The sequence below is a fragment of the Crocodylus siamensis genome, chromosome 1, assembly GCF_052110815.1.
Source record: "Crocodylus siamensis isolate JL-2025a chromosome 1, ASM5211081v1, whole genome shotgun sequence".
NCBI lineage: Eukaryota > Metazoa > Chordata > Crocodylia > Crocodylidae > Crocodylus > Crocodylus siamensis.
Window position 1 is genome coordinate 112602504 of NC_143395.1, and position 27681 is coordinate 112630184.

At 45.3% G+C, this 27681-nt stretch overlaps 1 protein-coding gene across 5 annotated transcripts in view; it reads left to right on the forward strand.

Annotated features, from left to right (window-relative positions):
* The window catches only part of PHACTR2 (phosphatase and actin regulator 2), a 243410-nt gene that overhangs the window by 106152 nt on the left and 109577 nt on the right, over positions 1-27681 (forward strand). Inside the window, exon 1 of one of the 5 annotated variants that reach the window (XM_090040769.1) lies at positions 2935-3191. The exons of the other annotated variants lie outside the window; for them this stretch is intronic. Coding sequence (XP_089896895.1) covers positions 3149-3191 — 43 coding nt within the window. The 5' untranslated portion in view covers positions 2935-3148. Of the gene's footprint in view, positions 1-2934; positions 3192-27681 lie in introns of those variants that run through there. 5 annotated transcript variants of the gene reach the window in all.

Sequence of the window (27681 nt, forward strand, 5' to 3'; positions counted from 1 at the left end):
GTTTTATCATCTCAAACTAGTGAATAGGACTAGGTAACAGGCATCACCCTTACTAGAATTCCTGCATTTCTGTTATACCCTATTTTCTCACATATAACACACCACTGAATAAGGCATGCACCTTCTTTTTGACAGGCAGAATTGAGGAAAAAAGATGTTTCTTTGAAAATATTGGTACCAGTTCTAAGTAACAGAGTACCAACCTCTGCAGCATGTGTCCCCTGTGCAACATGCATAGGTTTATTTTTGCTTTCCCCTGGCAGAGGCAGGTACTGCTATTACCACATATCCTTGCTTGTAGTTGTCGTTGGCAGTCCCTCAATTTGAAGATGATCTCTGCTACAGCTCATTGATTGGTCTTGAGGTGACTTAATAGCCCAATCCTTGATCCACAGACCCATCTGCAGAAGCTGCAAGTCTTTCTGCAGGGGAGAATAAGCAGGCTGTTTTTCCTTTTCCTTCCTCTGTTCTTCTCCCCTGCTTTGAGAGCAAGATGCTTTACCTTGAAACAAGCTGCTGCTTAGGTGAGGTTGTGGTGCCACTACAGTCAGCTCTTGATGTTGGCATCTGTTTTCTTGAAGTATGCCTTCAATGTGTTCTTGTAGTGTTTCCTCTAGGCACCGTGAGGTCTCAGGGTGTTACTAAGCTGGGAATAGAGCACTTTTTTTGAGAGTCAAGAATTTGGCATCTGCACACAGGCTGCCTATGCATATGCTCGTTGGCATCCTAATTGGAGCATGTTGGAGCAGACTTGATTAACTGAATTCTAAGTAGAATGCTCCAGCATTGCTGCAGCATCATGTGTATGAAGCCCCCATGCATTTTAAAATGGCCACAGGGAGTTTTATCTAAACCTCTTTGAATGAGGTTTCGATGGCCATTGTTAAATGTGCAGGGAATTAATGCATGTGATGGTGAGGCATTTTAATTAGAGCAGCTGCCCAGGAACCACTCTAATTAAAACAGTCTTCCCTTCCCACCGCTGAGCACATGTATAGGCAGCCAATCTCAATCTGCCCAGTCCAGCAAAGTTGGTACCTGAGGATTACTGACTCAATGCTGGTAACATTGGCTTTGGCAAGGATGCTGGCATTTGCACAGCAATCTTCCCATTAAATGTGGAGGATTTTCTGGAGGCATCATTGGTGATACCTGTCCAGGTTCTGGACCCACCCACTTTTCACATCCATAGAGGAGAGTGGGAATGATAACTGTATTTTAGACCTGGGTCTTGGTATCCTTCCAGAGATCACAATAAATAAAGACACATCAAAGCATTTTCCCAAAGGAGGCACTTGCACACTGGATCTGTGCTGCTCATCTCATCAATGTTCGCTCTCTGAGGTAGGGGAAGTGCACAACTACCTCCAGGGTCTTTCCCTCTGTGGTAATTTGGGGAGGGGAGTCATATTGCTGGCCTGAGACAGGCTGATAGAGCATTTTAGTTTTCTTAACATTGAGAAAGAGGCCCAAAGTTTGGTAGGGTTGTCCGCAAAGATCCAGTGCATTTTGAGCATTTTCGTCAGTGTGTGTAAGGATGGCGCAGTTGGCGTATTGAAGAATAGGGATGGTTGCTTTGAGTACTTTGGTCTTCAACCAAAAATGCCCCAGATTGAAGAGTGCTCTATCCTTTCAGTATTTTATGTCCATTTCAGAAGAAAGGCAGTCTTTAATGAGAACCAAGATGGCGATCAAAAAATGGAGATAATTATGATGTTGGTATTCCCCAAGGATTTCTTTGTTCCAAATTTGTAGAATAAACTCACTCCAATATAGACTGCAATTTCTAGGAGCTGAATTTTGGGAGGAAACGTGCATGTTGCATGCAAGAAACTATGATAACTCTTTCTTGTTGTCTTTTGCTTTCTCAGCTATGCGTTTTTTCTCTGATTTCTTTAGGCTCATCAATTTCTTACACACTGTAATTTCTGATTTATACTGATTCCTATTTCCCTCCCTTTTTTTCTGCCTGTTGCATGTTTCCTTCTTATTTCTATTCCAGCCTCACTTAGCCACTGAACCAAGATAAGCTTTTAATCAAAGCTGTCCTCTGTCAGGCTTGTTGGAATCCTGGTTCCATTGCTACAAACTTCTCAGTAAGGTAGAATAAGTGGCTCGATAATCCAAATGCTGAAAGCTGCTTTGCATGAATAGACCCTTATACTTGTATTAGGGATTGTTGAAATTTAATGAGATTCTGTATGATCTTTGGGCAGGTTTCAGGATCAAGTGTACATAGTCACTTTTTTCCCCTCCATTGTTTAATGTAACATGAATTTTGAAAAACCCAGTATTTTATCTTGTATATCCTAGATGCCTGTAGTCTTTAGATTTGAGGAATAGATTGACAACGGTTAGGTGTATACATGGATTTGTACTTTTTTGTTGCTTAAGGATGCTGTTCTTTTAAACCTTATTTTTTCTGAATGCAACTGAGTTTTATTTATATATTTTAATGATTTTTAAAATAAAAGCTTTCCATTGCCTTTCCAGGGCAATTAGGCTGTGTGAAACAGGAGTGTGTGTGTGTGTGTGTGTGTGTGTGTGTGTGTGTGTGTGTGTGTGTGTGTGTGAAACAGGAGTGTGTGTGTGTGTGTGTGTGGTACGATTACTATTCCATTGTATACCTAGCACCAGCAGAACAGAAAGAACTCAATCCTGCAAGGTGTGATAGATAAACAGGGATAAGAACATAAAGAAAATCAGACCCTGTTAAATTAAACTACCATGACTAAGTACTTTATTCTTTCTCATTCAAGCCCTATAGGATCAATTAACATTGAACCCTTTGTGTTAAAAGATACTAGCTTAAAACTACAAACGGTTCCTGTTGTGCGATGGTCTCTGAGAAGCCCTATGTGGTTGTACCAGCTAGGGACTCCCTCCCTTTGACCTCTGACCTCCAGTAATCTGCATAGAGGAATGACAGGCATTCAGTTGAACAGGAACAGTCGAGCTGGTCTGCAGCAGGAGGAGGTGGACTTACAACCAGCGTGCGTGAGGCAGAAGTTACAGGCTGATAGTAAGACAGCAAGCCCAGAAGAGAGGTGAAATGAACCCTTGGAAACATATGTGGCAGAGAATACATGACCAGAGGACCAGGAGAGCTGCATGATTGTTGGACACCGGCCCTCTTAAAGATTAAGAAATGGGCCAGACCTCAGTCTCCACTCTGTCTGAGCAAGCCAGTGGTGAGTAGTACTGTACAGCAGCGGCAAGCCATTCTGCTGGATTCCCCAAAGTGTTTGCTTGGTGGTCTCTGTAGTTCATCTTTCTGTAGTTAAAGGGGACTCAAATCGCTATCAGTTTAACTTGCCATATTTTTGGGTGACCTATTCATTCCCTTAGAAGGATGGAGGAGCGGAGCTTTACCAAATTCTTTGTCAAAGAAAAGTAGAATGCCTTTGGGGTTACAGCAGAGTCTGCCTTAAAGAGACAGCACACTTTCTTTTCTTTTTTTCTCCCTAAGAGGATGCTGTGGTTTTTTGCTTGCATTATTTGAATCCTGTTTTATGTGTTTAGCCATAGTTAGATCAGGACTAGCCTTTTTATTTCCTTTAAAACATTAGCTATTAGATGCATGTTACTTGTGTTTGTTAAAAAATTTGTTGTCTTTTAAAGTCGGGTACTGTTTATCTGAGAGGCAAAAAAAACAGTGCTTTTGTTGCTCTGTTTCAAAACGTGTAAGAAAGCAGTACAATGGAGTTCTGCTGTCTACAGAAGCTTCTCAACTTCTATTCCTAACGCATTTGCATTGGTTTGAGGTGTGCATTTCCTTTCTTTTTTTCCCCCCACTTTGTCTCTGCACAGTACAAACACCATCCAGCCGTACTGAAGCTTCTAAAGTCTTTACCCTTTACTCATAGTTCACTTGAAATTGCTAAAAAGCCATCAAGCAGACAAAACTGATGTGTAATCAAACAATGCTTTGTTGAAAGCATTAACAAGCTCTCCTCGAGCTGTAATGTGTTGTCTCTCCTGTTTCCCCTAACATTCTTTTTGCTTCATAATTTAAAAAAAAAAGGAAGGAAGGGACCTCTGGCTCTTATCCCAGCAGAACAGATAGCAACCCACCCATCTGGTTGCTTTTGGCTCTCTCAGATTTTGTGTGTAAGCAGATGATTAAAAAATAAATAGCATGTGAGTGGAATTTTTTACAAAGCAGTAGTAGTTGTTTGCAAATTAACTTTTTGAAGAGAATATTAAATATCTGCTGTTTTGAGGAAGAGGCATTGGTACAACCTGATGCGTTTGTAGTTCCTGAACAACAGATCAGCTAAACCCCCTTAATAAGAAAAGAGAAAAGAACAGAAACTCTAAATTAACACTGCCAAGATTTGAAATTTCCTGTGAAAACCTCACTGTGTTCAGATTTTTTTTAACAGCCCCTTCCTCTACCATCGTTTAAAAAAAACACACACACAAAAACCAGCCTGTAATAAAACTGAACCCTGTGAATACTTTGAACTTTATTCCTAGTTTGAGTAGTGCTGTAAATAGAGGAATCCTTTGCAAAACAAGAGTCATGTGGCAAACTCTTCTTTTTCTTTACTGTTTATTCATGGTGCCACAGCACATTTGCAAATGGTGTTACACGAACATAGAGGTTTTCTGGAAAAGTAGATTGTGTTGCAGATTTTCAGTTCTAATCCAGATGGAAGAGAATGTTGAAAATTCCTCCCCCCAACCTACTTCATCGTCCAGCTGAGAAAGTTGGCCATATTAGAGACTTTTAGCCATGTTTTTGAAGATCTCACCTAACAAGAAACACATTAAAATTACACCAAGGTAGCTGTTGTACCAGATAAACTTTTTGTTAAACTTCTTTTACAAACACATGCCCCAAATGTTATGTACAAGCATGGTTTGAAAAAGTTTTCCTGTGGATATGGTTCCTATACCTTGATCAATCTTATCTCTAGTATCTATACTCTCTCCAGAGAACCTTAATAGAGGATAATTATGCTGCAGCTAGAATTCCAACTACATAAAAATCTGAATCCTCTTAATTGAAAACAGCATTTTCAGTCAGGAACAACAGAAGAGAACCAGCTGAAAAATGTAGATTACATTGATGTTGCCTGACATTGCAAATGAGTTATGATTGTTTTCACGGACAAGCATGATGCTGGATTTAAAGCACCCTAAGGCCAGATACAGACACTACACTTTTACCAGTATAAGCGATTGGAAAATAGTCTATACCCATAACAGGACATGTGGGTGGTACAGATTCTGTTTTCTATCCTGCCCCCCATACAGGAATGGCTTGGACACTTAATATGGTGCAAGGTCTTGGGTCCAATTCAGTTCTGTTGGAGTCCAATCCAGTGGTACTTGATTGTTTCCAAAAAATGTCATTCAGTTTGGCATGCCAGGCAACTACAAGCTTCTTAAGCCTTTGACAGCTGCTAGAGATTAGAGAGTTGAAGGAGATCCCTATCTTTTACAGACAGGGGCTACAGATCTGTTTTAGTGCTAAGGAATCAATAGTACATTCAGACCCTTCACCACCCCAGCAAAAGCAGCTGTGAAGGCCAGAGACTTCCCTGTTGCTTAGCCACTTTCCTGGACATGGGAACATTGAGGTCCCAGTGCTGCAGTATGTTTCTCTAGTGTGATCTGTTGAGTCCCTACAAAGTTCAGAGGGTCTGTATGGACACAAGGGTCTGTGCCACTGGATCATATTTCAGGATGGGGGGCCTTGAACTTGACCAAGAAGGAGAAACTTGTCTGATGCAGAAAAAAAGTAAAACAGAAGTTTGAGGAGGCACAGTGGTGGTGAGATATGGTGGTGCTGGTAGTAGTAAAAGGGAAGAATAGTGGCATGATGTATTTTTAAATCACAGGTGTTACTTTTTAAAAAGGCAAGAAGGGATGGGGAAATGAGGGGGAACTCTGGAAACTGCCTTGTTTGTTGTTTATTTGGAAATGTGTGCCTAAGTGCTTAGATTCAGCAGACTGACACTCCAGATGTTCCCTAGTGTGTGTTGCAAGATCCAGACCTAAACTTAAGACCAGAGCCAGCATCAGCTCTGTAAATTCATATACATCCTAGAACAGACTCTTCCTTCCTTTTTCATAGGCACTTCAGGCTTCTACACTCACCTGCCACACACAACCAGCTCTCCCACGTCCCATTCATTCTACATAACAATACTGCATGTTTGGTTTTGAACTTACTACCGAGAACAAAAATATCCCTGGTTGAACAAAGTGCCCCAGCATACACTTTGCTCTGTTGATTTTAATGGGACTTAGGCATGAGCTTAAGGGGAAGTAAATGTTTGATGAGGTAAGCTGAATTACAGCCTATGTTGTCACTCTCACATTTTTCCTTCTATCACTTGGTTCTTTTTCTCCTGCCTGCTTATGTTCCCAGCAGTTAGAGTATTTGGATTAGTCTCTTTACTTGTTTTGAAGACCTCCCTTTTCTACTCTATACATTCTGATTTTAGGATGTGTTTTCAGTAGCAGTTATTATAAGTTACAGTGACAAGGAAGTCAGGCCCTAACTCTGTTTATTTCCCCTTACTCAGAGATTATCCGCAGACCACTGCCCATGGTCAGTGAAGCAGTTGATGGCTTTTTATGAAGGGCTAGCTGGTCACACGGTACAGTTTTGCTTCCTCAGCTCAATCACCTTTGAAGACCTGTCTAAGATTCTACAGACACTTGACAAGGGAAATGGTCAGATCGCTTGTGAAAGGAAAATGGGGAAAGGAAGATGTTTCTGCAAGTTAGTCTGTACTGAAAATGTGATCCATGCTGCAGAAAAGGTTTAAGACCATCCAGCCCTCATTCTTTTTCTTTCCCCTTCTTTAGTTTTTCCCTTGCCCGATAGGACTTGCTGAAACAGCGTTCATTTCTCAATCACTGTTTGGTGGTTGGGGGTTTTACTTATGCACACAAAATGATGATAGGAGAAATACCACATTTGTTTTCTGCTCAGCGGTTAATCAGGGGCATTCTATAAAAGACTTCATCATCTCAAAGAGAAGCAATACTCTTCATGGTAGTCCTTGTGTTGTTTGAGATTAGCTACTTTATACAAGGAGACAGATAAGTTCAAAGTAGAAAGGTAATAAACACAGTGGTAAAATAATACTCAAAACTAGAACATATGAATTGGGTTCAACTGGAAAGAATGAAAGATCTGGTGAAAACTAGTGAGAGAGAGAGATCCTTATCTACCCCAGAAAAGCCAGTGGTTAGGGTGGGATCTGAGATGTGAAAAACCAATCTTCAAGGCCCTGCTCCAATGAATATTCACATCATTTATACAAAGAAAGAGAGAGCTCCACCAGGAGAGATTGAAGCTAAGGACAGAAATTACACATAAACTAGTTTAAGTGCTCAGAAAGCAGTTTAACCTGTAACAGGACAGAAGTTCAGTGCACTTAAACCACTTTCAAAATGGCTGAAACTGGTTTAAGATAAACCTGATTGGATATAGTATTAGACTAAACTGATTTAAGTCAAACTGGTTTATGGAACTTCTGGCCCAGACCCCCCTCCTGTTTCAGGTTAACTCTCAGTCTCCCAGCATCCCAGGATGCTTTGCAGCCCTGTGCTGTGCTATCTGTTCCAGCAAAGCAGGGTTGACCCAGCCCCTCTGCTCCCTAGCTGCAGCACTATCACTGCTTCAGCTGACAGAGAAGGGGGTAGGGGAAAAGCCTGGGAGGTTGCCTCCCTCAGGCAGGCAGACCCCAGCTGGGGTTAGTGTGGGCCGGCGTGGAGGTTTAACCCCTCCTTCCCCCATCATACACAGTGGGCCAGCCAGGACCTGGCTATGCCCCTCTCCTCCCATCCCCCTCCACTTGAGCAAGGATGTGAGGAAAGCCATGGGGGGATTTTCTCTCAGCTTCCCTCCCTTCCCTTCGGCAGTGGCCAACAGGCATGCTCTAGCACCTCCCAGCTTCTGGCCTGAGCCACTGCAGGCATGTGGCTGCATTTCTGGAATCAAAAGTGAATGTTTGTTGCCTTGCTTCTTAGTTCAATCTATGCAGTTTAGACTAACCTGCAGAGATTGAATCAATTCAGCCTTGGGCTTTTTGACTGTCTGTACTGAGCATGAGAGACCCTTTCCCCTCTCCCCATCCACCAATATCAGAATAGCCAAGAGCCTGGTGTCATTACCTGGGATATACAAGACTGAGATTCTTTTAATTCCTCATTCCAAATTGGGTATAATTGTTCAAATTCCAGAGACTGGTCCCCAGTACTCCAAGCAAGTGTTCTTGGTATTGGCAGTACTTTTTATTCATAGTTTCATAGTTTCTAGGGTCGGAAGGGACCTGAGCAGATCATCTAGTCCGACCCCCTGCCATGGCAGGAAAGAATACTGGGGTCAAATGACCCCAGCAAGACATTCATCTAACCTCCTCTTAAAGATCCCCAGGGTAGGGGCCAGCACCACTTCTCTTGGAAGCTGGTTCTAGACCCTAGCCTGAAGTAGCGCCTCCTGATATCTAACCTAAACCTACCCTCTGCCAGATTGTGACCATTATTCCTGGTCACTCCTGGCGGTGCTTGGGGAACCAGTGACTTCCCCAATGCCTGGTGATCCCCCCTGACTAGTTTATAACAGGCCACAAGATCCCCCCTCAGCCTTCTGTTTTGGAGGCTGAACAGGTTCAGGTCCCGCAGCCTGTCCTTATAGGGCCTGCCCTGTTGTCCCCTGATCATAGGAGTGACCCTCCTCTGGACCCTCTCCATGCTGTCGACATCCCTCTTGAAGTGTGGCGCCCAGAACTGGATGCAATACTCCAGCTGCGGCCTGACCAGTGCTTGCATAGAGGAGGAGGATCACCTCCTTGGACCTGCTCGAGATGCATCTGTGGATGCATGCCAAGGTGCAGTTGGCCTTCCTGACTGCCTCTCCACACTGCCGGCCCATGTTCATCTGGGAGTCAATGATGACCCCCAGCTCCCTTTCCGCCTCCATGTTGACAAGAGGGGAGTTCCCCAACCTGTAGGTATGGTGCCGGTTTTTCCTCCCCAGGTGCATCACCTTGCACTTGTCTGTGTTGAAACCCATCCTATTCTCATCCGCCCACCCTTGTAACCTGTCTAGGTCTGATTGTAGCCTGTTGCATCCTTCCAATGTGCCCACGTCCCCCCACATCTAGGTGAGCGTTTCTTTATTCTAGGTGAGCGTTTCTTGCTCTCTTGTCTTTCACAAAAATAACCAGCCAGACAGCCAACCAACCAGCCAAACAAGAAAGTTTACACTGCAAGTCTTGGTTTTATCCCCTTGCAGATTAGTTGGGTTTTTTTTTTCAAGTTCATGAAAACAGTCACAAAGCAGAAATGTTGTTTCTTAAAACCCCTGATCCCTCTATATCATAGATCAGGTTTGTCCAGCTTGCTGCCCAAGGGCTGCATGCAGCCTCAGGGTGGTTAGTTTGTGACCCCTGGGCTCCCCCTGAGACAACCCCCTTTCCCCCTCCCATCACTTTGGCTGCAGCAGAAGCCAGGGTCTCTGGACTCTCCGTTCCTTTACTGGCTTCTGCTTACTGCCCCAACCTCAATGTGGTCCAACAGAGGGGAGGAGGAAGGCATTTCCATAGCCTGTGCTGGTGCACCCTCCACCCTCCCCTGCAGCATGCAACACCTACAGTGTATGGCCCCTGGCTGGCCCCTGGCTGCTTAGAAGTTGGACAGTCCTGCTCTAGGTGACAACCAAGAGCCCTTAGGCCCCTGCTATTTGTTGAGCTTGGAATTCAATTAGCTTATCATGGGTCAAATATTAATGTGTTTCTCAGCTTACTCATTTGTGATTTTCTAGGGGTCATGAACTTCCTGTCATGTGACATAGTAACCAGGTATTTTCCTATGTCTGGATGGAAGAATCATATCTTGCACTGGTAGGCAACCATATCTGTTTGGTATGAAATGGAAAGATTATCTTTGTTTCTGTGAAACAACAGTGCTAAGTGTCAATATACAGGTTAATACGTTACTGTGGAATAAGTATGTCTTGGTTTGCTTTTCTTTAATCCAGTGTAACATTATTATAGCTAATTTCACAGTTTATCTCAATCTGAATTAACTTTCAAGTGTAGATGAGTTATTTTAGTATAATATGGAAAGCTGGATGGGAGATATAAATAAAGTTAGTCAGTTTCCTCTCTCATCTCTTCTCATTTCTCTTTTTAATTTGAAAGAGCTTTGACCAAAACATTTTTGAACACTAAATGAGTTTTGCAGCCTCTCTGTCAGATGGCATCATTCATTATTTCCACGCCCCCCTATTAAAGAGAAGGAGGCTGAAGTGCTGAAAAGGAAAGGGTTTTATCCCATGAAGTGCTTGGCTCTTGCATCAGCAAGAGCTCTGTGTGTGAGGTTTGGCAGCCCACAGGATTAGGATATAGATGACTTGCACATAGGAAGTAATTGGTAGAGCTAGCCATAGTTCTCTGGGCTCCTAACTCTTAGACTTGGACCTTCATCTTATAGATCCAGAATTATATTTTAATCTCATTATTGTATTATCTCACATACACTGGTGTGTATTTATTAAGTGGGGAAGCTGATTTTCTGCTTCAGGCTGTAGAAAACCAACTGGGGAAAGTGAATTCTACAGCCAAGGGCCTCTCACTGAATGTGCCCTGCCTGCAGACCCTTCATAGTGAAAACTTGGGGTTGACCTAATCAGATCTCACTTGCTGTCCAGCTTATATGGGGAAGAGTTGATCTTTGAGTTAACTAAGACTTGACCCATATAAAATGGCTTTTCAGATAAAAGTGTGCATCTTTAATATGCTCAAGGAGATTGGACAATGAAGGGGTGATGGACTCATTTAAAAAAAAAAAAATTGGGGGGGGGGGGGCGAGGAATATCCTCTATAAGCAGCTGTTGGATGTTGTATAGTGACAATTCACATGCCTTGAGTTTACACTGAGATCAACAAATTTTCTAATATCAGTGACTTACACAGTTCTGAGTAATAAAGTTTTTCTGATAAGTTCAGTGATGTGTACATGTCCGTGTGTGTCCATGTGGTTTGATACGCACAGTTTGTCATATACGATAATGTGGATTTTCAGGTGGGGACAACAGTTATTTTTGACAAGTCTTGCAAAGGTACTAGGAATTTTTCTAACTCAATAAATATTTTAGAGCCTCATTCTCATTTATACACAGGCTGCTTTATATCACTTTGTCACATAAAGAGGCCTTGAAGTGCATGTAAGTGTAACATATGCCCTGAAAAGCTATTGGAGTTTGTCTGGGGCTGTAAATATATGGTCTAAGGCAACATTTCTCAACTCTTGGGTCACAAGACTATATGAAAGGGTCATAAACAAACTTTAAAAATGGATTCTCCTTTAAAGGAGAAAAACATGGGAAACCATGGGTTTCCCCTTTCAGGCTGGCAGAGTTCCAGCCTGCTTGGGGTTGCTTGAGGCCCCTCATGCCCCTGCCAGCTGCCCCATACACCCATTCCCCACACACTAGGGGGCTGGGGGCAGGAGGGGCAGTGGGTCAGGACTAAGGGGCACTGGGTTGGAACTGGCCATCAATGTTTACAAACAGGTCCTGGTACAAAAAAGGTTGAGAACCACAGGTCAAAGGTATGTGTCCAATAGTAGGTGTAAGCAGCAATTCTGAAAGTTGAGCAAGAGAACATTGTCTTAAACATCTGCTGAGCCACTCTTGGACAGTACAGCTGGATGTAGATGAAATGAGGGGCACGTGTGCACAACACTTTAAAGCGGGCTAAATGCTTTTGCACCACTCTAATAGTGTCAGTATTTTGCATGCCTTGGCGATGTATTGCACATTAATTCCAGCTGCTGTAGGAAATTCGGCGGCATAATGCGCCTTAAATGACTTGGGGCACAGCAAACAAAACTCTTTCAAAGAGTTTTAGTTTGCTGCCCTTTCAGCCGCGGAGCGAAGCAGCAGGCTCCATGCAGCTCCATGATTCTGCAGGAAGTCCTGCAGGCAGCTTGACAGCAGCCCAGGAAAGCAGGCTCTGCCCAAGAAAAGTGGCGAGACTGATCCTCCCCCTGCCCCAAGCCTACCTGAGCTGTGCGGGGACCTGGTGCTTCCCTCTGTGGCTGAGGTGCCCCCAGGGACCATCCGAGCCAGGTGCCTGTGAGCGGGTGCTGCCTGGGGGGGCTGCAGCTGCCACGGAGGGAAGTACCAGCCCCCCCCCCCCGCCCCTCCCCGCAGCCCAGGAACCACTCTGCCTGCCGGCACTTCACCCTTCCCTCCCTGCCAGAGAGGCAGATAAGTCAGCAAGGTGTGTGTATGACACAGGGGTTTAATCGGCCCTAAATTGAAGGGTTTTTTTTTTTAAAAACCCACCACTTCAATTTAGGGCCCCTGTTTCGTCTACATACAGAATAAGTTTATTAGGCAGCATTGCCCAGTAAATTGATGAGGAAAGCCAGGAGACCAAAGTTCCCACGTGTTCCACTCACTCACCTTGGAGATAATTGATCCTTGTTACACTTCCATTTTTCACATCTGTAATAGTCTAATCAGGCTAGCCAATCTGCTCTAAAGTGCTTACAGATCTATGGCTATCTTTCTGTTAAGAGGACAGTTTCCTGGCCAGTCCATGACCTCTCTGTCATATGCCCTTAGGTAAAATTTTCACAAGCAGCAAAATAGCTTAGAAGTGGTGATTCCCTTGAGTTTCAGTAAAGCACTTAGGAGCCTGGGTCTCATTTTCAGAAGTGATTTAAGCTTAGGTTACTAAGTCACTTAGATACATTTGGAATTTTACTCTACATGCCGCTTTTATTAAGTATCTCTGAAATGTGTATAAAAGGAGCCAAAGGTGTGTTAAAGACTCACAGATTTCAGAGTCAGAAATAAACATCAGTGGATCATCTGATTTTCTGTATAACAGGTCAGATAATTTCATCCAGTTATTTCCCTACACTGACAAACATCACTTCTGAAAATGGGATGTAAATACCTCAGGGCATGTCTTCCAATTTCATAGTGCTCTCAAGCAAGTTGCTGAAAGTACAACCCTGCTCACCTGTTCCAGCTGTGCACAGGCCAGATTTAGAAATGAGATGGTGACAGAAAGCTCCAGACCAAGTGCCCTGAGTGGGTCCTGGGGGAAGCTTCATCATCTCTTTTCTATTTTCAAAGCAGGAGTAGGGTGTGTTTCACACTGAGGGCACTACAGAAGAAGTATGTCATGCTGCTTATAGTGTCAAGTATCCAGGTTGTAGCTGTATTGGTCTAGATGAAAAGGCAATCAGGACTTGTAGTAGAGATAATATCTTTTATTAGACCAACAGGATTTTGCAAAAGAAGTCTTTAATTGCAAGCTTTCGGGCACAAACACCATCAGGCATTGGAGGAAAGATTGTAAAAGTTCTGGGTAGAAATGAAAGCTCATATTTCATAGGATTTCACATAGATGGAAAACTCCTCTGGGCAGTCAGTTCATAGCTGGTATGAAGCCTCTCACATGTTGTGAGGATCTGTGATGATGCAAATTACCTTGAAACAAAGGCAGGAGCAGGATCTCGGGTTTCAGGTGGTCACAGTTGCTTCCTGCTTGGAAGAATATGAAGATTTCATTTTTAAAAAATTGGCTAAAATCCGATATCTTCCATGTGTCAAGTATCCAGGTTGTAGCCGTATTGGTCTGAAGGAAAAGGCAATTAGGACTCATAGTAGAAGTGATAGCTTTTATTAAACCAACAAGATTTTTGCAACAAAAAATCTTTAACTGCAAGCTTTCAGGCAACTGATTACCTTTTCAAATTTTAGCCAATTTTTTAAAATGAAATCTTCATATTTTCCCAAGCAGGAAGCAACTATGACCACCTGAAACCTAAGATCCTGCTTCTGCCTTTGTTTCAAGATAATTTGCATCATCACAGATCCTCACAACAGGTGAGAGGCTTCATACCAGCTATTAACTAACTCCCCAGAGGAGTTTTCCATCAATTGACTCTTCTGTGAAATCCTATGAAATATAAACTTTCATTTCTACCCAAGGCAAACTTTACAATCTTTTCTCCAATTCCTGATGAAGGGTGATTGTGCCCAAAAGCTTGCAATCAAAGAATTTTTTTTTTTTGCACAAATCTTGTTAGTCTAATAAAGGATAATATCTCTACTATGAGTCCTGATTGCCTCATGCCACTTAGATGCATTTAATAATTTTATCAGTGATATCTTTCATGAGAGTCCTCTTCTACTAGAGTCTGCTCAAAATAATGTGTATTTTGGATGTGTCCAGATGAAAAGCTAATGAACTCTGTACTGATTTTGGAGCCAGAGAGTTTGCAAGGAGTCATACTGCAAGATTTCCTCAACTCAAAATCCCTTTTCCCAAAGCCCTAACAAGCTCGTTATTCTGATGTATAACAATTGAACATAGAGCCTACTTACTGGGAGGTATAGACAATGGGAACTAGAATATGTCCAAAAAACTTATTTTCCTTCCTTAAATATTTCCTTTCCAAAATATTTCAACCCACATCTTCAGAAGTAAAAATCACAATCCTGCCATTTCCCTGAAACTTTCAAACAGGGTGCAAACTTCTGCTTCTTAAACTGAAAAAAAAATGGTCTCTGACTTGCTCTTTAAAAACCCCCAGCATTTTGAACCCATCACCTCTTTCTTTTCAAACTGTAAGTATTGTAAGCAACTTTTCCATTTGTTTTCTTTTTCTATCTGGAATCACAGAAGAGGTGCCACAAGTCTTGCTAACAGGTCTGTTCTGAATATGAGTGATAGCCTTGACACTAGCAGAAGCCAAATTTTAAAGAAACAAAATGCTACTGTTCCCATCTCCACTTCTTTTTTTTTTATGGGCCTAACTTGATGGGAAATTACAAGGCTTGCATCCACTGAATACTGAGCTCAGGAACTCTGATCTTTTTCATCTCTGTGCCATCTGTAATTAAGAAGATAAAATGTAGGGAAAATTCTGTTCTTCATTTCTGCTGCATATTTTTTGATTCTACAGGAACAGCAACAACATTTAAATATAATTGAACATTTGCCTGCATGCAGATCTTGATAAGAACAGGCTTTGTCTGAGTTCTGAAACTAATGTTTATTGCTTTATTCTGACTCCTACAGACATACCTAAATCTTTAAAGGGAGTATTTTAATTTTTGGTTCCCAATTCAAGACAACCCAGAACCTGACTTGGAGAAATAACACAACTCCAGTTGGCATCAGTGGAAGTGCCCTGGTGAACAGATGAAGACAAGGTCTAATGGCCACAAACTCTGGAAAGACTGTTTTAGACTGGACATAAGGAAAAGCTTCTTTACTGTCAGAGTTCCCAAAGTCTGGAACAGATTCCCTGCAGAAGTGGTGCAAGCACCTATTCTGAATGCCTTTGGATGCTTATCTTGCTGGGATCATTTGACCCCAGCAGACTTCCTGCCCCTTGGGTGGGGGCTGTACCCAATGTTCTTGTGAGATCCCTCCCAGCCCTAATGTCTATGACATCTATAAACTCAGTGAAAATATAGGTCTCAGTACTCAGCACTAAACTTCTTGTATGCTTCTATGGAGAACGAAAGTGTTAGCAAATGAGCTGGGAAATGGGCTGTGTGAGAGGAACAGCGATATTACTAGTGGAGACTAGAGCAACTTATATATATGCTATACTCATCCAGATGACAACATGGCACAAAACGCCAGAGTAATTAATGTTGGTTGGCCCAGAATTAAGTCCTCTGCAGCAGAAGCGGTGAGGTCTCTGAGGGAGCCAGTGAAAGACTGAAGGTTCCTCACAAGGAAAAACAACTGCTATACAGAAACAGCCAGTGGATTGCTGAGAAATGTATGCTTGATACCTCTTTTTCAAATGACCATTTTGCAGCTCAATTTATCCTTACAGAATGTGTTTTACTTAAGAGAAAAAATTGTTTTAATTACTTTGGACATCTCAATCACACATTTTCTATGTCTGCCTTTAGTGTCATGCATCTTGAGTCAGATAAATTCATGGCCTGATATTTGGTAATTACAGAATACTAAGCACCTGTTTACAACATTAATCAACAGCTTCCTCATTTGCTCAGAAATGACCACCTAGGAAATTCAATACTGGCAAGACTGAAAAATACGATGAGCTGTCTAGGTTTATATAGAACTGCATTAAGAAATGACCTCCTGGGAATTTCTATCAAACAAAAATCTCATAAGAGTTCTCACTGCTACCCATACCCCTCTTGTCACCATCTATTGCAAGTTGATTCTTCCCCAGAGCCCTGATCCTCAGTCCAGTCCCAGTCACTACCTATTCTCTTTCCTTTCTAGACCTGCTTCTGTAATCCTTCTTACTACTTTTTGAATACTTATACTTAGCTCTTAAAGACTTTTTTATAATCACTAGACCTCAAAGCACTTTATATGGGAATATCAGTGCCATTATCCTCATTGTAGGTAGGGAAAATGAGGGACAGGAAAGAAAGAGACTAGTTCAAAGTCATCCAGCAGTCCAGTAACAGAGCCCGGTCTCAGTGCCAGTCCAGAGTTCTATCCACTATACCAAGGGTGTCAAAGATAGTCTTTGGGAGTGGTCATATTTGACACCCTTGCACTATATCTCACTGCCTATAGTAGAGGCTGCAAGACCATGTACTCTCATCTCTTCCCTTCTTTTTATGATCGTTACAGTTTTAATTCAGAGATTTAAAATGCAATTTTTTCTCCACATAAAAATAAAATAATATTCAGGTAAATGCTTCAGAGTGAGAGAGGTTTTTTTTTAGTTTATAAATTCCTTACTCCAGAATCATAATTCATAATGCCTATTTTTTGCTGTAAATGTTCACGAGACATTTTAAAATTAGAGCTATGCAAACAGTCTTCTCCATAAACCCATCTTTGCCCCATTATTGACTTAAATCATAGCCTTGCAGTTAACACATCCTTCTGTTCTTTAAATACTTCTCTGATTACTGGTATCATGGTCCATATAGAGAATAAACTGCTCTTTTGCTGTCTCTTATATAAGAATAAAACTTTTGATTACGTGTTCTTGCTGTCAGCAAATATGGCATGGGAAAAGTGGAGTAGATCTAAGTAGCCCCTAAGCCAGTTAGTTTGTTACTTACTCTGAACAAATAGTAGAAACTGGAGTAGGAACAGGAGGAAATCATGGTAAAATTTAAAAAACAGCATCCACTGCCCCCAAGTAAAACCATATTAGGTTCATTGTTTTCTGGGATTGAAAAAAAACCCCAAAAAACAACCCTTCAAATGCAGGACAAAATAATTTTTCACAGCTTGGCCTTCATGTGAGGCATTACACAAGTGACTACCATGTGCTGCAGGGTAGGACAGCTGAATCCAAGCAACACATGCTTTTCTCATAACATGGCCCTAAGCCTAGAACTTTATTTGGGCTTTGGCCTGATTTAATGAGGACAGGCTCGAGAAATACCAAAGCAGGGGCTAGATAAGCAGGAGCGACTCCATGATGAACATCAGGTTGATGCGTGATGTGGGTTGCAAAAAAATGGCCTTCAAGTATTCACACAACCACCAACCAGTATCACACAGATTACAGCAACAGATTTGTTTCTTTCTGTCTCTCTCTGATGATATCTGAACCAAGGTGACCTCTTTTTGCAGCCTACCCAAGGGGAAACTCTAGGTAGTATTTAGGAATTATGGTCCCCATTGGCAATAGGGGATAACTATACTGTCATATGGGAACTGGTTGGCAGGAAGCCTTCCCTGCTTTGAGTTAGCCCTTAAAGATTATCTGGAAAGGTATGAGTTTTACTCAGTGACCATGACTTAGTCCTGGGATTACTTGGAAATAAGGTGACAGCCTGGATCATACCGGTTTTCTCTCTGCTTAGAACAGCTTTCATGGTCAGTAATTGGTGAAAGGAAGCTTTAAAACAGACTTCAATATCTCTGTCCCAGGACCTGGGTGCATAAGATTAGAAGGAGAGAAAACTGACAATAATGGTGAAGATCTATTTTGCTTGTATTAATAAGGGAGTGGTTAACTACAAATTGGCTAATACTCTATTCTAATACGTGGGTCTTTGCTCTGGGCAGCTGGCCAAACATAAGCAACAGATTAAATGTGTAGAGGAAGTCTCCCCATTTATACATTGTTTACTTATTTTGGCACTGTGTGTATTTGAATTTACTGGAGTTTTGTTGTATGTGGGCACATCTACACATGAAATTAGTGTACCTGAATAAACCCCAGCACAGTCTGTGCTGGAGTCAGCTGCTTCCAGGCCCAGTGTCTTCACATGGACCCAGGACCTTAGCAATTTAAGCCACGGTGGTCCTGGGTACATGTAAAGAAGCTGCATCCAGAAGCAGCTGATCTGGAGCAGGGGGCTGAGGGTCAGCCCTGGGCTCAGAGGGGTCAGAGTGGCATCATGGGGCAGGAAAGAGACTGGCTGGAGCATAAGGGTGCTATATGTGAGGCTACCTGGCAGGCAGCCCCTGAACTGTAGCACCCCCATGCCCCAGCCAGCCCTAATCACAGTCTACACATGCATTTTGGTGCATGAAAGTACTCCGCCATGGGACAGTACTTGTCTGGGGCACTACTATCCTATGGCAGAGTTAATTCATTTACCACACCCTAATATGGGTGCATGTGACTGTGACAATTTACTGTGGAGCTAATGTATTTGTTTTGATTATAAAAAATCATTTGTACAGTACAGATAGAATGAGCCTTTTCTTCTTCTGAGACACACCATGAAATTTGATGTCTTCACCATGACCAACCCATTGGATTCTCAGCTCAGATTATGATTTACATGAGGCTATAGTTAAGTGCAGACAGAGATACTTGAAAACTTAAAGATTTCCTATTAAATGAATGTAGCTTCAGCTGAGGGGAGGCCTGAAACCAAGTCTATTTATTTCCAATGACACTTGTCTGCGATTCAGCACAGAATTCAGTGTTCCACAGGGTTGTTACCCAGAAGGTTCATGTTAAATTTCATAGTCCAACTCTTTGCACAGCTGATAAAGAAGAAAATCCTCTTCCCTGTCTGCCATGCCTATATATCTCTGGGTAAGAGATGACCAGCACTGAATAACATAGAGACAAAATATTGCTTGATAAGAAGGTTGTAAGCCATGGCCCTAGGAAGGTGGCATTAAAATATCTTAAAGATGAAATGGGAGCTTCCTTTTTCACAACGCACCTAAAGTCAGTGCAACCCACTTGTACAGCCACAGTGAACTATTCTGCATTCTGATGTATATTGTAATCTGGGATGCATCAAAGTATGATATGTCATGGTTGCTAAAATGCAGGGCCATTCACTGGAGAGACACCATAATGGGGCTCTGCCTCAAGTCAGTCTTTGCAGGTACAGTAGGGAGTGAAAGACTAGGGGTGATAATGGCACTGTCATCTCAAGATCCACATTGCCCACGAGCCACTAATTAATCATTCATGCCCTGGACAATAGCTGTGTTCATGGACGTTTTGGCTCAGTCCTCTAATGAACTCTTGCTAAGCTACAATTAGGTGACAGTCAGAAGACAACACATGCCACTTTATAAAAATGAGCTGCCAGTCCAGTATTTAGTAAAGTGTATGGAAAGCTGTGGCATGTTGGAGTCTCAGGGGCAGCCATGTCCTGCTCCACTCCTAGGGCACTTTCCCTTCTCTCCTGGACACCTTGATGTAATAATAATAAATAGGGAGGCTGCCCATGGGCCTTTGCATGACCTCAATTTGACTGAACCCCCACTAGGCTTCCCCAACACCCTACTGGTCCTCGGGCCCCTTGCTGGAACTTACTGTATAACCGTGCCACCACAGGCCTTAGGGACTAATTGTGCAGCTCTAATCCTCCCCTACACCATACCACAAGCCTTAAGGGTGTTACTGTAATGTTCCCTTGTTGGGCCTTCACCCTCCACCCATTTACCCTAGCTAGGCCTTCTAGCCTGGGTCCACTGTATCAGACTGGGCTTTGAGGCACTAGCTCTGGTTTGGCCCTTTTGGGCACCGGGCCTTTGGCCCCTGTCTGGTCAGGTGCCAGGCCCATGCCTGGTTGTGCCTGGCTACTGCCTGGCTCTGTGGCCTTGCACTGTGCCCACTCCAGGCTCAGTAATCGCTTGGACCTTGAGCCTGCCCCTGGCAGGGCTCAAGGTGCTCACATGCCCTGTGGGCACTAATGGGTCTCCATATACCACCCCTACATTCCCAGCCTAAACCACCAGTGTAAACTGTAACAAACCAAAAGCTCCCAGGCTATAACATAAACGCAAAGGGGAAGCAGCCCTCTGCCCCTTTAAGGGGGGAAAATCTTCCCTCACCACTCAGGTAGGATAGCCTTGCAACCCTGGGCTATATCCTAGTGACCTCCCCTAGTCTCACCCAGGATCCAGATGTAGCACTACTGTCCCTCCAGAAGCCTTGCTCTTGGGAACTCTTTACCCTGTAGCAGCCAAGGGGAGAGAGACCAGCTGGCTAGCTCAGGCTCTGAGTTTGTATCTTCCCAGGGGCCTGCCCCCTTCCAGTCAGCAGGCTGCCTGGGCTGCCTACAGATGCCTGCTAATTAGCCTAATTGGCCTGTTGCCCAAGCAATCTGCAGCTACTGCAGTCTGCCTAGCCTGCAATGATTCCCTCCTGGGCTGCTGCTGCTTCTGTTAAAGGAACAGGAGCCTCAGCCTTTCTGTTGCACAAGCTTATGTGCCATGCTTAAAACTGTCTTATGTATTTGGGCTATTGTGTCAGGGGACTTGGTGCACCTAGAATCATAGAAAGTTAGGGTTGGAAGGGACCTCAGGAGGTCATCTAGTCCAACCCCCTGCAGGACCATCCCCAACTAGTTCATCCCAGCCAGAGCTTTGTCTGGCCAGGTTTTGAAAACCTCTACCCTGTCATTTTTAGAGGAAAAAGGCAGAGGGAGAAGCTGCTTGCAGGTGTGGCAGGGGCCAATTAAGGAAACACTTGACCAAAAGGGGATGGGGCTTGAGCCATATAAACCAAAGGCCTGAGAGCCTGAGAATGAGGGGCTCCCAGCAGCAGGGCTTCTAGCAAAACTGCTAAGCTGGTGTAAACAATGCAGAGCCCAGGAACAGGGTTGGCCTGAGAAACTGCAGAGAGGATCCCCCAGCTCCTCCAGCCCACAGACCACTACCCCATGCTCCTTCTTCACGTGGGCACCAATGACACGGCTCGGAGCACCCCCAGCCAAGTCATGAGGCACTACGGGGAGTTGGGAGCGGGGCTTAGGGGTCTGAGAGCTCAGGTGGTGTTTTCGTCGATCCTCCCAGTCTCGGGCTATGGGCTGAGGAGGGAGAGGAGGATCCACGCAGTGAACCAAAGACTGCGGCGCTGGTGTCATTGGGAAGGCTTTGGCTTCCATGACCACAGCCCACTCTTTGGCGAGAGAGGCAGTGAGCTGCTGGGAAGAGATGGCCTCCACCTCTCTCCCCTGGGGAGGAGGCTCTTCTCAGCCAGACTGGCTGACCTGCTCCACTGGGCTTTAAACTAAGCCCGCTGGGGGATGGGGGGACTACTGCCCCTGCTGGCCTGCTGAGTGACCCTTGCAAAGCCAGCGGACCAAGGCACTTAAGGGAGCCCACCCCTGCCCCAGCCCTGGCACAATCTGTGGGCAAGGCAAGAGCCCCCAAGGGGACACTTGCCTGCCTGTACACTAATGCCAGGAGGCTGGGCAACAAGCAGGACGAGCTCGTCCTCCTGCTCAGTGCAAAGAAATACGATGTCATTGGGATAACAGAGACCTGGTGGGACTCCACCCATGACTGGACCATGGGTATAGAGGGCTATACCCTGTACAGGATGGATCGTGTTGACAAAAGGGGCGGGGGTGTAGCTCTCTATGTGAAGGAAAGCTACATGTCCCTGCAAGCTGATGTTGGTGACCAGCATGGACAGCTAGAGACCCTCTGGGTAAAAATTCATGGGGAATATGGCACAGGGGACACAACGGTGGGAGTCTACTCCAGACCTCCCACTCAGTCCTGAGCTTGACCAGGAGTTCGCCCGGGAACTGACTGAGGCCGCTTGCTCCAGGACCTTGGTGGTCATGGGTGACTTCAATTACCCAGACATCTCGTGGGAAGATCACTCAGCAAAATCCGAACGGTCGCAAAGCTTTCTCTCGTGCGTGGATGACCTCTACCTGACTCAAGAAGTCTATGGGCCAACGAGAGGCAAAGCGCTGCTCGACCTGGTACTGGCTACGGGGGACGACCTAATCGGCAACCTAGTGATCGATGGGAAGCTGGGTGACAGCGACCACGATCACCTTCACCATCCGCCGTAAAGCTGGCAAGTCAGTCAGCAAAACAGAAGTCCTTGACTTCAGAAAAGCTGACTTTGACAAGCTCAAGAGGCTAGTCGGTCAGGCCCTCAGGGACCATGACCCCAGGGTGATGGGAGTTCAAGAAGAATGTTTGCTCCTCAAGGAAGCGATCCTCAATGCACAAGCTAAATCTATTCCAACACGGAGGAAAGGCAGCAAGAAGGCACAGCAGCCCCCCTGGCTCTCCAGGGACCTAGCGGACCTCCTGTGGCTTAAAAGGAAAGCCTACAAAGGATGGAGGATGGGATTCACCTCCAAGGAGGATTACTCCGCGCTGCTCCGGTCCTGCAGGAAGCAAACCAGGAAAGCCAAGGCTGCAACTGAACTCCAACTAGCTTCAGGCATCAAGGACAACAAAAAGTCCTTTTTCAGATATGTGGGGAGCCAGAGGAAAAGCAAGGGCAATGTTGGACCCCTGCTAAACCAGATGGGGCAACTGGCAACTGACGCCCAGGAAAAAGCCAACCTATTAAATAGGTACTTTGTGTCAGTCTTTCATCAGTCCCATGGGACGCCCATGCCTGCTATGGGACAGGGAGAGCCGGGTGATGTGGATCCCTTACCGTCCATAAATGCTGACCTCGTGAAGGAACATCTTGAGAAGCTGGATACCTTCAAGTCAGCTGGCCCTGACAATCTGCACCCCAGGGTACTCAAGGAGCTGGCGAGCGTCATAGCCCAGCCCCTGGCACGGATCTTTGAAAACTCCTGGCGCTCTGGTGTGGTGCCCGAAGACTGGAAGAAGGCCAATGTGGTGCCGATCTTCAAGAAAGGGAGGAGAGTGGATCCAGCTAACTACAGGCCCATTAGCCTGACTTCTATCCTGGGGAAGATCTTAGAAAAGTTTATTAAAGAGGCCATCCTTGAGGGACTGGCCCAGGCTAACATTCTAAGGGACAGCCAGCACGGGTTTGTTGCGGGTAGGTCTTGTTTGACCAATTTCATTTCCTTATATGTCCAGGTGACCTATCATCTGGACAAGGGAGAAGAGATTGATGTCATATAACTTGACTTCAAAAAAGCTTTTGATCTGGTATCCCATGATCACCTCTTGGCCAAACTGGCCAGTTGTGGCCTTGGCTCCACCACGATCCGCTGGCTGGGAAATTGGCTCTGTGGTCAGACCCAGAGGGTTGTGATTGATGGCAGTCACTCATCGTGGTGCCCTGTGACCAGTGGGGTCCCTCAAGGCTCTGTCCTGGGACCCATACTGTTCAACATCTTCATTAACGATGTGGACATTGAAGTCAGGAGTGGACTGGCCAAGTTCACCGATGACACCAAACTTTGGGGCAAAGCATCCACGCCAGAAGATAGGCGGGTGATCCAGGCTGACCTGGACAAGCTCAGCAAATGGGCAGACGAGAACCTGATGGTGTTTAACACCGAAAAATGCAAGGACCTCCACCTTGGGAGGAAAAACCTGCAGCATCCTTATAGGCTCGGCAGTGCTACATTGGATAGCACTACAGAAGAAAGAGACTTTGGGGTCATCATTGACTACAAGATGAACATGAGCCTGCAATGCGATGCTGCGGCTAATAAAGCGACCAAAATGCTGGCTTGCATCCATAGATGCTTCTCGAGGAAATCCCGGGACGTCATTCTCCCCTTGTACTCGGCCTTGGTGAGGCCGCAGCTGGAGTACTGCGTCCAGTTTTGGGCTCCACAATTCAAAAAGGGTGTGGAGAAGCTTGAGAGAGTCCAGAGGAGAGCCACGCGCATGATCAGACATCAGGAAAACCGATCTTATGATGACAGGCTGAGAGCCATGGGACTCTTTAGACTGGAAAAGCGTAGGCTCAGGGGTGATCTGATGGCCACCTCTAAGTTTATCAGGGGTGACCACCAGGATCTGGGGGAACGTTTGTTCAGCATAGTGCCCCAAGGGATGACGAGGTCGAACGGTCACAAACTCCTGCAAGACTGTTTTAGGCTGGACATAAAGAAGAACTTCTTTACTGTCCGAGCCCCCGAGGTCTGGAACAGTCTGCCAGCGGAGGTGGTTCAAGCACCTACATTGAACACCTTCAAGAGTAAATTGGATGCTTATCTTGCTGGGATCCTATGACCCCAGCTGACTTCCTGCCCTTTGGGCAGGGGGCTGGACTCGATGATCTCCCAAGGTCCCTTCCAGCCCTAATGTCTATGAAATCTATGAAAAGAGGCAGGTGAGCTCATAGCCTGGAGAGGCAGGCATTAGAAGAGGTAAGTCTGGGAATAGGGGTAGAGCCCATAGAACCTGGGGCTGGAGGGTCCAAACCCAGGGAGAGGCATATGTCAGCAGGGCTAGAGAACCTAGAGGTCTGGAGCACCAAGCGGGACAAGTGTCATCAGGGCCAAGGGCGCGCAAAGGTCTTAGCTCTGTAGCAGGGCCAGAGTCTAGGGAAACCAAAGGTCAGGGACCACAGCTGGAGATCAATGGGGCCAAGGAGCCTGTAGCCCAGGAGGGGTGATGACTGGGAGCTGGTAGCCCAGGAAGGACATGTGTCAACATGTCATCTGCAAGGTATAGGAGTGCTTATTGAAGAGGATAGAGCCCACATAATTGGCCCTTAGGCAATGACCTCAGACACCTGTGCTCATGTGAGTGAGACCAGGTTTGGGAAACCCTGGGGCAGCCTCCCTTTCCTCAGAAATGAAGGGGAGATTGCCCAAAGAGAGTCAGGTTGGCAAATGCTGAGCAGCAGCCAGGGGACATCATGACCATTCCTGGGATGAGCGCTTGCCAGAGTGGCTGCACCAGTTTTGTTATTTCTTCCCTTGACCCTCCCAATTTATTTGAAGCATTTTAGCCATAACAAGCAACCAGACAGATTACCCCAGAATGAAAACTAATATTCTATGCATCTTTGTTTTTTTTTTCAAAATCCCAGATGAGCCAACAAGAGAAGTGACATTTTTAGCACATGTTTATGAAACACACAATCAGTGGGATACAGCCAAGTAGTTTGGCTCATGTAACCACTTAAAGTTGTTATAATCTGGTGGGAAATTATATCTGGATAAAAGCAGTCTTTATTGCGGGGGGACAGTTCATTGCCAAGAAATTATATATGTATATTTTAAACCTACCCAATACGTTATAATTTACTTCACTGGTAATAATTCAACATTGGTTGTACATTTCCATTCCTGCAAATGTATTCAATGTGTCTGAAGATTACTGGATGAATTCTTGGAGTTTTATTAATTTATTACATATCTGAGTGAAGGAAAGTATTGTTTTTGGCACTCAGAATATTCTTGGGTCTGAAAATGTGAAATACAGAGCTAGTATACCACTGACTCTCACCCCTATTATGACCTAGAAGGGTGTAGTAGTTTTTCTCTCCTATACAGTATATTGCTATTCAGTCTTCTTCTTTCTATTAATTGCTCCAGTGCCTCATATAAAGAAGGAAAATATTAGCATTAAAGAATGCATGTTAGATTTAAATCAATTCCACCAACTTATACTAGTAGGCATGTGATATTTTAAAAGAATCGTTGAAAGCCTTTAGAAAGCTGAGCATTTTGAGTGATCTTTTTGCTTCATGGGAAAGGGTTTTGTTACTTAATTTTTTTTTTTACTTTTGATGCATGGAGCACAAGGTTATAAATTTGTAACAGTGAAAGTAGAGAGAGAAAGAGAGAAATATGAAGTAAGAACCCAGAAGTCTGCGTAAAAGGCAAAACAGTAATGAGCTTGCCATGCTTTAAGCGAAGATGAAAGGTGACCTGACCTGTACCTTCCAGTTTGTAACAGATCAAGAGCCACCAGCAAAAGACATAGATGCATTAACTGGAGGACGTGTGTGATCATGGTTTGGTAACATTGTGGTGTTGTCAAGTCATGTCATGGAGGCTAAGTAGAGAGGCTCAAAAACCCAGAGGCAAAATTGATTCTTAAGCTACATAGATTGAACCAGTAGCAAACTGACCTGATGTTCAGTTGGTGGCCAAGGTAGGCAGAAGCCTGCACTGGTCAGGCCAGAAACCTGGGAGCGCTCCCATGCACTGTCCTTCATGACCAGGCTGCTGAACCCAGCTCAGTAGCAGCCCAGGCCTAATTGGCAGCCAGGGTCTATGGGTCTTCCAGCTCTCCCTCCTCCCAGCTAGACTGAACTCACCCCAGCCCTACCGCTTCCCCAGCCGTTAGCCTCAAAGAGATGGGGGGAATGCACCCACCCCCTTGCCCACACTGGCCCCCTGAGCTGGGGTCTGCTCTGTATGGGCTGGGAGCACCCCTTGCCCCCAACTGATTGATCCAGGCAGGGATTGACCTAGCTTTGCTCTTTTTCCCAGCCAGAGGCCTCCAAAAGGCAGGACAGGGGTGGGGGGGTGGAATCTCCCCTTCCTGCACTTGTCCCCTCAGCTGGGGTCTGCCCCACATGGGAGGGAAGAACCCACTGGGGTGTTTTTTTTTGTTGGTCCAGCCCTTCCCTTTCCCCTGCTGTCACCTCCAAAGGGGGGTGGGGGGCAAGGAGGGGACAACACACCTTTCAGCCAGCACTGGCCAGCCCAGCACTGCCTCCACCAGCCAGGGCCTGTCTGGCACAGGCAGAAGCACCCATGTGGGGGTTTTTTGTCTTGCTGCAGCTTGGAGTCAGGCTGGGATCATCTCAGTCCCCCTCCTTCCCCAGATGGCTCAGGGCAGGCAGGGTTGAGGCAATCCCAGGAAGGTTAGAGCTGCAAGGGGAGGGGGTTGAAAAGTCCCTCGGTGCGTGCTTCTCCTGCATGCTCCAGACCTTGGCTCAGGGAGCTGCTGTGGGGAGGAGGGTTCCCATCCCCTGCCTCCCCACAGGTGTCAGAGGGAGAGGGCTGGGGAAGGGCTGGGGCTAGGGTGATTCTAACCCAGCTGGAGCTTCAGGGGAGAGGGGAGCAAAAAGCCTCCATAGTGGGTGCTTTTCCTGCCCACTCTGGGCAGACCTCAGAAGGAGGTATATTCCCACCCTGCCTTCCCCCCAACTTGAAGGCGGACAGCTAAGGAGGAGGCGGTCTGAGCCAATCCCAGCCTGCCTCAGTGCTGCAGGAGAGCAGGCAAAAAGCTCTTAGGTGGAGGACCCCCAGAACCCAGCTAGGGAGTGAGTGCCAGGCAGGAGCAGGAAGGGGTACTTCCCCACCACCACCCCCCGGGAGCCACTTTCTGCTCAGGTCTCTGGGCTTCAAGGGAGGGGAGCAGAAAGCCCCCACCACAGGGGCTTTTCCTTCCCTTGCTGTACAGCTTGGAGCTAGGGGGTCCTGGGCATCCATTCTCCTGCCCCCCATCCCACGAGGCTGACAGCCCAGGCAGGAAGCAAGCTGGGAAGCAGAGGCTTTATAGTGCCTCAGTTTTGTGAAAACTGGGGGTAGAGCCAGCCTTGCTTCTCTGAAGCAGACAGCAGGGCTGCAAGGTATCCTGGGATGCTGCA